Source organism: Maniola jurtina, chromosome 15 (assembly GCF_905333055.1).
Source record: "Maniola jurtina chromosome 15, ilManJurt1.1, whole genome shotgun sequence".
In the NCBI taxonomy this organism is placed as follows: Eukaryota; Metazoa; Arthropoda; class Insecta; order Lepidoptera; family Nymphalidae; genus Maniola; species Maniola jurtina.
Genome location: NC_060043.1, coordinates 11,816,510 through 11,827,127, shown reverse-complemented (window position 1 = coordinate 11,827,127; position 10,618 = coordinate 11,816,510). Strand labels below are relative to the sequence as shown.

General features: G+C 36.4%; 1 protein-coding gene across 2 annotated transcripts; it reads right to left on the bottom strand.

Moving 5' to 3' along the window:
- Positions 1-3,325, bottom strand: LOC123872807 (tetratricopeptide repeat protein 36). 2 transcript variants are annotated; one of them, XM_045917347.1, is made up of 4 exons: positions 3,020-3,325; positions 2,247-2,426; positions 1,771-1,946; positions 1-1,326 (listed from the first exon to the last, which is right to left on the bottom strand). In XM_045917347.1, the coding sequence occupies exons 1-4, from the start codon at positions 3,138-3,140 to the stop codon at positions 1,243-1,245; spliced, it is 561 nt and encodes a 186-aa protein (XP_045773303.1). In that variant the 5' UTR covers positions 3,141-3,325; the 3' UTR covers positions 1-1,242. The 2 variants fall into 2 exon arrangements, with proteins under 2 accessions (XP_045773303.1, XP_045773304.1); XM_045917348.1 differs by having other exon boundaries at positions 2,247-2,427; positions 3,024-3,325.
- Positions 3,326-10,618: the final 7,293 nt, after the last annotated feature.

Genomic DNA, 10,618 nt, shown 5'->3' with positions numbered 1-10,618 from the left:
AAATATGGAATTCATGCAAACATGATTTCCTACTTTACAGTAACTATAGTGAATTCTAATAGTTTATATTATATCGATCCTATGATAATATGTAATGCTTATTAAACTAATGTACCTACTCACATTATTATAACTATCTCTGTGATATGATCATCCTTTCACCCCAGCACGTGGAAAAGTTTCGCGCCATTTTCATATCTATTTTTATTTTTAATCTGTAGATAATTTTTGCCCCACAGTTAATAACTGTCAAAGATAACTTGTGCCAAAGGGTTCTTTAATAAAATAAGAATTTTGTATAATCCCAATCTAGTTGTATAAGTTAAGTCGTGCAATACACCGTCAATGATATTATGACGACTTGTTATCGACAGTTATATAGATTTGAACACGTTCTTTGTCCTGAAGTTAATCAGAAAACGATTTTCTATGACTCGATAGAAATTAGAACACATTTTGGCCATAGAAAAAAAATACACTCAGGCATTGACATTGTTTAGACGTAAGTTTCAGTTAAAACGAGACAGATTTATGCTAGCCGTATAACTCTGTCTCGTTTTAACAGTGTCAAGTCTGAACAGTCTTGCACATTTGCTCTACAGATTAGAGCCTTAGTCTAACCCACTAGCCGAGCTTGACTAGTTGGCCCTATCTGGGTTAATCCCTATTATTATTTTTACTGGCCCGGGAAATAGATTATTTTGGTCTGTGAACGTGTTAAATATTGAATTTTGATGAATTTTATTAAAGTTTATTAAGTTGTGCCATTTATGCGAAACTTTTCTACAAAAATAAAAATTTATTATCTTTGTAAGCGCACTTTTTAACTGCGTTTTGTTTTACCTACCGTCTCGTCGCCTCTCACTAGATTTTAATACATTAAAATAATTCTTATCAAGTTTTGAATTATAACAAAGTGAGGGTTTGTGCGCGAATGCTTTTTGTAGAAAAATCTTTGTGGAAGTTTTCGCGCGCAATCCTTTTTCAAGATTTTATTGCATATACCTATAATTATTATTAAATATTAATAGTGTAGTGACAGAATTTCGATTTATAGTCTACATTTGCCATTTTCGAAGTGTAAAGTCTGTCATTTTCAAGGATTTCGTGGTAAAATCTGGCGACTCAAGAGTTCGCCGGGTTTTAGAAAGAATGTGGTTTTTCTCGAATGTGATCGTGGATTGTACTCAATAATATAAATTTCTAATCCATTAGATATCTGTGTTTTATTTTGATATCGTTCTACAGTTTGATGTCCTTTTCTCCTTTCATGACTTGGCTTAGCATTTGATTGCAAAGTGCGGCATACGGATTTAGTTCTACGACCTGCAAAACAAAAATATCAGAATCAGATAAAAGTAGGCGTAACAGTTAAATAAAACCGGTTAAGTCGGGCTCGCACAGAAAGGTTCCGCACTATCGTACGAGAAATAACACTAATTTGCTTGGCGGCCATTTTGAATTTTTTATAACTTGATGTTATAGCAGCAATAGATATTGGTAGACACTGTGTGACATAGGTACTGGACAGATAGGTAGAGACCTATTGCGGTTCATGAGATAGGTACAGCTCTCTGATAAACAGACAGCCGGACAGCGGAGGCATATAGTACATAACAGGGTCCCATTGGCACCCTTCGGGTACGAAACATTGAAAAGTAACCGACAACAGAACGGATTGCGTAGTATGGTAATGGGCGGGAAACTTAGTTCGAAGATCCGATATATGTATACCTAGTTGTTTATGATGACATCGAAATAAAACCTCACCTGTTTTTTCGCAAACCCGCTGCCAAGTTTAGCAGCCTCGGCAAAAGCGCTGCGTGCTTCGTCGTCCGAGCCGCGCTTGCGCAAGAGCACGCCCCGTTGACACAGCGCGAGAGCTCGAGCGCGGTTCGCTTTACCTTCTGTCAGTTGCAAGACATGGTCCAAATCCTTAATTGCATCTGAAACCAGTTCTAAAATGAAAAAAAAATCGAGTAGTTCGAGGGTCCATGCTCGACGAGAGCCCTATTTCCAAGCCTTCGCTGTCTGTCTGTCCGTCAGTCCCTTTAGCCTTTAGCTTTAGTCTTTAGACTAGCCCCCGATAGACTAGAAATAGAAGAGGAGTGGTGTTTCTGGGGCTATTCAGCAGCGTCAAAGCCTCTTCGTACTTCTCTATCTTAACTAGCTGCACGCCTTGAAGACGCTTTGCTTAATTTCTGTGTGGTGCGTGTGTGGAGAGTGTGGCGCGTGTGTGGATTTACCTTGATCCTTCTTCACCAATCTATACAGCTGAGCCCTGTCATTGTACCCCGCAGGTCGTTCGGGGGCTACCTCTATGCCCTTATTCAGCAGCGTCAAAGCCTCCTCGAACTTCCCCGCCTCAGCTAGCTGCACGCCTTGAACACAGAGCGCTTTGCTTTGTTGCTCAGTTTCTGTGGAATCTGGAATATAGGTTTAGGTCATCACCCATAGCCGGCCCACTAGCCGGGTTTAAGCCATACTCGGCCACGCTGGTCAAGTACCTACTACAAGTGGACTTTAAACACTAAGAACATTATGGAGAACTCTCACTCATGCAGTTTTACTTTACCTACCTTTAGATACAGAAAGTGGCATTTAATTGCTTAAAATGAACTTGGTAAGTACCTAATAGGTGAGTGCCCGGGATCGAACCCTGACCTACGGACGGCTCTCACAGCTCTGATTTGATATCATACTAAGTAAAATAATAATCCAAATAGAACAAATGCATTTCCAAGTATATATGTGTGTTCACATGTCAACGCTTTTTTACGTGTGAACAAGTACTTGGGAATACATATTTTGTTCTATTTGGACGCTTTTTTAACGGACGTTAAAAAGCTCTCATGCAAATTAAAAACCTATTGCGTTGGACGTTAAAAACCTATTGCATTATAAGTAGTTAAGTAGGTAACTACTAGCGTAGCGTAGCGTAGGTAGGAGCGAGAATAAGTTTGAATAACCCTTCCTTTCGACTTTGTTTGACTTGTCGAAGTCGGGTAAAAAAGCTTACCTTGATCATCATCAACAAAATTGTCGCCATCATCAACTACCTCCCCGATAGTTGCAGTAGGATCGAAGATGCTCCTCAACACTGCGCGATCTCTGTCGCTTAGGTTTTCTACACCTGCCATTTCTTATAACAAAACAAAAACGAAAATTACGACCAAGTTCTTTCTACCTAAAGAAAATAAATAAAGAATATTCTTTAGAAATAGTTTAACGGTGCTTTTCTTTTTAGTTAGGAGACTACAAGTTCACATTACTTCTTGCACAAAACTGGTTGTTTTTATAATAACTTAGTCGATTTGCCACTCGATTGCCACTGTTTACGAACAAGTATGCAAATCTCGGAACGAGCTGTATCAATAATTATAGCTTAGTTATTGGTTTGTTGCGCAAAGTAACTCAAAGCTAACCAATTTATGATTATGAATGATACTTTAGCGATGATGATAAGATCTCTTAGTTACTTAATTAATCTCCAATTTTGAAATTTCTCTAAAAATTTTAATGAAATCCCAACTCGATATTTTCCTCAAATAGTAGGTATTTAGTTCAGAAATTATCCATACCTACCTAACAACTCAAAGCTAATCAATTTATGATTATGAATGATACTTTAGCGATGATAAGATCTATTAGTTACTTAATTAGATCTCTAATTTTGAAATTTCTCTACAAATTTTAATGAAATTCCTAAGCTACTCGATAGGTATTTTCCTCAAATATTTAGTTCACAAAATTATCCCCATACCTACCTACCTCACACTATTGGTAGGTACTAGGTACGTGTTTGTTAGGTCATCATCTCACCGGCCATCATCATCCTCCTCTCAGAGTGGGAAAGGTTTAGGCCGTGATCCACCACGCTGGATACACTACACAACTGGACAAACGTTGGGGGAAATTGATACCAAAACGTCATTATTTTCAACAATTTTAATAATAATTATTTTGGTTAAAATATAAATCCATACACTAAAATACCTATGACTTAAAAATTAATGAAGAGAGTACCAAAATGGCGTGATGGGAAATAAATATACAAATGTAGGTAATGTTACAAGTCCAATTTGTACCTATAATCTAGCTCTTTGCCACATTTTCGCTATGCGTAGTGTCCACTAAAAATAAAACTGGCAGATGTTTAACTTGCAGAAATGCTGCGAGTGCAAGTTAAACAGTGCAAGTGGCTTGTCAATCGCAATTGCAAGTGCAAGTTGACTTCTGCAAATTTTATTACTAATGTACATTTCGCTTTAAACTGCATATACCTAAATAGGTCATGTGCAGTTTCACTACTTTATCTAAACTAGCGGCACGCTATGATGGCCGGTTTGACGTTTGTCCGCTCATGAAGTTCCGTATTAATTGATAACGACTTTGAAGGAAATAATTGTATTACTTTATTGACGATAGTGATGTGCAGAGATTCATAAATTTTATCGAATGTAGTTTTAGGTTTAGGACTCAAAATTTATTTATTAAATTGATTTCTTAAATGTATACAAGTGTAGAAAAATCAGTTTGCACCATTTAAGGGGTGAATGTACTTGTGAATATGAACAATTTTCACTATGTGGACAAACCTCTGAAATCGCAAAAAAATATCAATAAATTTTTAAAAATGGAATCTAATACGATCGTCACATAGGATCGCTGGCTAGCACAACTACTACCTCCGGCAAACTCGCGTCAATGCTCAATGCAAAACAAAGCAGTTTCGAATTGACGTTGCTTCGAAAAGTATAAACTGTCAGTGCAATGCGATTGTGATATAGTTTTGACCTGGCTTTGGATTTCAAATATTGATACTGCATTACTGTTGACCCTTGCTCGTTAATTTGGACTCTGTTCAAGCCCTTTGTTGTGGATTTCGTCGATATGACCGAACGTACGCAGAGAACTGTTCTAAATAGTCAGACACGTGAGTTCGTAATACGCCTTCGTAACTATTTCGATCGTGAAGCTCAAAATGGAGGGCCAATTTTACCTATAACGTCAGTGGTTGAACGCGTAGCTGATGCGCTTAATATTGGACAACGAACTGTTAGACGGATAACTAAAAAAAAATATGGCGAGACTGGCACAGAAGAAAATAAACTTCACACACCAAAAAAGAGAAAACGAGCAAAACCAGTCGTAGGCATCGATAGCTTTGATGCCGATGCTATCCGAAGACATGTTTACGGCTACTATTTACAGAAGGAGTATCCAACAAGAAAAAAGTTGGTGCATTCACTGAAGGAAGCTGGATTATTCTTCGGTGGGGAAAGTTCTTTAACGAAGATTTTGAAGACCATTGGATTTCGATACAAAAAATGTAACAAACGCAAAATATTGATGGAAAGATTTGATATAGCGATGGCAAGGTATACTTTTTTACGGCAAGTGAAAGAAATCAAAAATTGGCAAAATGTTGTGTTCTTGGATGAAACATGGCTTAATGCTAACCATACTGTAGGCCGTTCTTGGAACGATGACACAGCAGCATCTACTTCCAAAGTTCCTGTAGGAAAAGGATCGCGACTTATAATTTGTCACGCCGGAACCATCAACGGGTTTGTCGAAAGTTCTCTCATGGCTTTTGCGTCAAAAACCACTGGAGACTATCATGAAGACATGAATGGAGAAAAGTTTACTGAATGGTTTACCTCAATGTTGTGTAGCCTCCCTGAACCATCTATTATAATTATGGACAACGCCCCATACCACTCGATGCAAATTGACAAGCCACCTGCCCAATCCCAAAAGAAAGCTGATATCGTCGCATGGCTTCGTAAAAATGGCGTAGATGCAAACATGAATATGTTAAAAGCGGAATTAGTACGTCTTTTAAAAGAAAACAAACCAACCAAGATCCGATACGTCATTGACGAAATAGCATTAGAACATGGGCACAGAGTTATACGGTTACCGCCTTACCATTGTGAGTATAATGCGATTGAGTTGGTGTGGGCTCAAATTAAGGGATATGCTGCAAGACACAATACAGAACCCCCATTTACCACAAAAAAAATGCTAAAATTATTAGAAGAAGCTTGTGAACATGTGACTAAAGGAGACTGGGAAAAGGTTGTGAATAGAACTGTTAAATTAATAAGGGAAGATTATGAAAGAGATGTGAAAATAGATAATATTATAGAAAACGAACATATAATTATTAATGTATGTGATGATAGCAGTGACGACAGTGAAAATAGTAGTATGGACGAATCTGATTAATTATGGCCTTTTGTGGCACCTTTTTTGGTATCTTTTGTATTCATATGTTTCTTGTGTGCATATAAAGTATGTATATTCATTTTCGTTCAAATATTCAGTTCGTTCAAATAAATTAAATAAACATATACATTTTTGTTTTATTAAACCTATTTAATCAGGTACAAAAACAAAACTTAATTGTTTTTTGTTCGAGAATAAATTGACATTCCACATCACTATTGTAATGTGTCAAACCGGCCATCATAGCGTGCCGCTAGTGTAGACTCGTATAATCTTAAAATCCAATAGCTGAGTATAAAATGATAAAATGAACTATGATGTTCATCGGGCCTGCGCAAATGTAAATTGTAATCGTAGGTAGGTGCATTCATCGCAAAAAAACAAATTAAATTAAAATATCCTTGGTCAGACCGCCACGTACAGTACTTCCACTTTTATAAATTACGCCGATGTACCTGCGCAGAAGTTTCATTTTTAATTGGCGCCAAAAATATCTCAGCGAGTCATAGCGCGTATGTATCAGCCATTGCTCGTTACGCAACGTGTTTTTTACGCGCGTTATGAGCGAAATACACGAGTCTCTGTTGTTCTTGTATTTAAAATATTAACATCAAGCAATAAGGTCTTTATTTCATTAATGTACATTCGCTTTGCTTTTCTGTGCATGTGAATTTTGCCGATGCGACTTGTACAAGTATTGCCAAGTCTCAAAGAAATTTTTTCTCATTCTGTTGACCATTAATTATATTATTTTCACTCAATTGACAGTAACTTTTAGTTTATTAAAATAAAAAACCTAAGGTGATAAAACTTAAAAAATTTCACAATATAATTTTTTTACGTAGGTATTGAAAGTACACACTGACTCATTTATTTATTTTACATTTAGAAATTAACGCACGTTAACGATACGCTTAAAATGTAATAAATAAAGAAAATCCCAACTTTATGAATCGTGCAAATAAATTTTCCTAAACGCAAAATCGAAACGCAAATTGATTTTCGAACGTCGACAAACTTAAGAAAGAAGTAAATGCTTGATGAATATTTATTGATCGTAAAAAATATAATTATACAACAAGCACAAGCAATAAATATGTTAATAGGTAATTGGCACAATTACATATTATTCTTTTAATTTTAACAAAATAAAACATTTACAAGTTTACATGAAAAAAATTATGACTAGTCTATATAATATCTCGAGGTGATTCAAGACAAATATAAGACTACAGGTTTTTATTAAATATACAACCTTTGTATAGTTGTGTAAGTACGGCTACTTTAGACTTTCAACATACGTAAAAAATATGATACTTGCAGCGCCCCTAGCGGTCATGTGAGGAACTAGCAAGTCATAAAAAATTTACGCAAAATTAAGCATATCAGTATGCAGTGCGCGCAAAATAAGTAGTCCAACCTGAATACAAGGCGTATGACTGCGCATTGTACAAAAGAAAAAAAATCCGACGAATCCGAGGTTCTCAACTTCTCAACCTCTACTTTTGGACTTCGTCTGTGATGGCGTTTGCTGCCGCGCGTGCTGTGCTTGTTTGGAGTGTTTTTTTTTGTTAAGAGTGGCTGGTTTTTGTGTTACTTGGTGTTTTTTGGTGGTGGAACTGACTGGGAAGCGCTCTAAAGGGGCGCCGTGCGTATGTCGGCGGACGCCGGCGCAGACGGAGTCCATACTTGTATAAATTCAATAACTTGAAAATATCACAAACTTGACATTGGCTAATCAGAGTAAAGCCAGATTTAAAAAAAAAAACCTCTCCTTTTTTTGAAGTCGGTTAAAAACAAATCTTAGCCCGGCTTGCGTATTAAATCCTTTTTCTATGACCTGCTCAAATCGTTGCAACTTCAGGACTACCTACTTCGCACCTTTACAATTATAGAGACCTAATTCAAAATTTAAGAATTGCTAGTTTCGAGTGATTAAATGCCATTCCAATCGACTCAAAATAAAATAGAGAGAAAGGGACATTTGTCTCTTTCTACGCTACAGGGGCTAATTTTATTATGGATGGATGGAAATGGTCCACCCAAAGTCATTTTATCACTCACACTCGAAATCTTTACTTTGAATTAGATCTCTACAATTCTAAAGGTGTTTAGCGATCACTGTACAAATTCGAACGATGAAACTCGGAATTGAACTGACTTTGTAGTGCTATCCCTTTCACACTGTTTCCTGTGGAAAAAGGTAGCACTTTTTAGACCTGTCAGTTTAGTTATAGCTAAGAACCGTTTACATTCAATTTAGCACCGCTATAGCCCGATAGAACAGCTTTGTATAACTAAACTTAGGTCTTTCTAGGCAAAAGAATTCTGCAGTCCAAGGGCGTCAGCATACGAGCAACTTTTGTACCGCAACAATTTCGTTGCCACCATATCACCATCGGATATAATATACCCTAATATGAAACGTCGCAAAAATGGATACCATTGTACACTTCTTGGGTTCCGTACCTCAAAAGGAAAAACAAAACCCTCATAGGATCACTCTGTTGTCTTTCTGTCTGCGCGTCTCTCCGTCTGTCAAGAAAACTTATAGGGTACTTTCCGTTGGCCTAGAATCATGAATTGAGCAAGTTCGTACCTAGGTCTTATAGCACAAGTAAAGGAAAAAATCCGAAAACCATAAATTTGTGGTTACATCTCAAAAAAAATATTAAAATTTGTTCAAAAACAAATAATTTATTATTTAATAAAATGTATTTTCAATTTTCAAAGTAAGATAACTATATCAAATAGGGCATCAATTTTCAAAGTAAGATAACTATATCAAATAGGGTATCATTTGAAAGGGCTTTAAATACAGTCTCAAACAGAATTTTATTTATTTTTATACATAATAGTTTTTGATTTGTCGTGCCAAATGTCGGAAAAAGTACCCGAGCACGGAACCCTCGGTGCGCGAGGCTGACTCGCACTTGACCGGTTTTTGTACAAAGCCATCAACTTCTTGATGTCAAAGATGAAACTGTTGCGTGGACAAAAGTTGCAAGTGTGTAGCCCCACACATTTAGTTGAGAATTATTTTGTGAAATCTTAACAAATAGATGAAAGTACTTATAAACTATATAATGTCGCTTTTTAAACATGTAAAAATATATTCAATAGATAGTAGATAAGTATAGTCAAATACGATAAAATGCTATATTTACAAAAATAGGTTAATGTTGTATTAAGTTGACCAATTTCATAATAAGCTCTTATTTTCTCGAAATTCTGAGAAACATACGTTTTTATTATTATTTACACTAAAAAATTATTTCTAGATACTTGGTATTTTATTTGATTGGACAGTAAGGGTGCTTTCCACTAAAGCGGAGTGAAGATGTGTTCAGCAGACCAATCAGATTATTTGAAAGGTGATCTGCTCTGCTTCAGTTGATAAGTAGCCTAAGCTTATTTTAAGTTTTAGAGTCCAAACAAATAAAACACCTGTAAAATCTAAAAGTGATAGGTCAAAATGGACGATAATCCTGGGAAATAGATAACCTAGCCTAGTTATAGTGCGTAAGACTTCAGATTTCGAAACGATGATTAATTATCATTTATCACAGTTCAGGCCTCAACCACTAGGTATTATTTAATAAATAATGTAGACCATGTATATGACGTACCAACTTACATTCATATATTTTTAGAGTTTCGTACCTCAAAATATCTTATAGCATCACTTTGTTGTCGGTCTGTCCGTCGTGTCTGTCAAGAAAACCTATAGGGTACTTCACGTTGACCTAGAATCATGAAAGGCAGGTAGGTAGGTCTTATAGCACAAGTAAAGGAATAAATCCGAAAACCGTGAATTTGTGGTTACATCATTTAAAAAAAAATGTGTTTCAATTTTCTAATTAAGATAACTATATGAAGTTATTATAATATGAAAGGGCTTTACCTGTGCATTCTAAAACAGATTTTTATGCATAATGGTTTTTGATTTATCGTGCCAAATGTCGGAAAAAATACCCGAGTACGGAACCCTCGGTGCACCAGTCTGACTCGCACTTGGCCGGATTTTTAAACTCCGGGGAACTCTTGATTTTCCGGGATAAAAAGTAGCCTGTATCGGTGGATATATCTCCGCAATGCAAGCTATCTCTGCACCAAACGTCAAATAACAGACAGACACATCCTTTCGCATTTAAAATATTAAGTATGGATTTATTTGAGTATGAAGTCAGCTGAGAAGTCATGCTCGTGAAAACCCATACAATTCCTACCCGCATGTGTTACATACATTGAGTACACAAGACATTATGATTGATAGATGTAAATTACCTAGAGCTCTAATTAGATTGAAAAAACCGGCCAAGTGCGAGTCAGACTCGCGCACTGAGGGGTACAGGTAATGGTAAAGGTTTTCAGGTTTATTCCT

Coding starts and splice junctions, on each gene's coding strand:
- LOC123872807 (XM_045917347.1), bottom strand. CDS start 3,140: ATGGCAGGTGTAGAAAACCTAAGCGACAGAGATCGCGCAGTGTTGAGG. Junction 2,427..3,019: donor TTTTGTTGATGATGATCAAG/GTAAGCTTTTTT, acceptor CCTATATTCCAG/ATTCCACAGAAACTGAGCAA. Junction 1,947..2,246: donor ATTGGTGAAGAAGGATCAAG/GTAAATCCACAC, acceptor AACTGGTTTCAG/ATGCAATTAAGGATTTGGAC.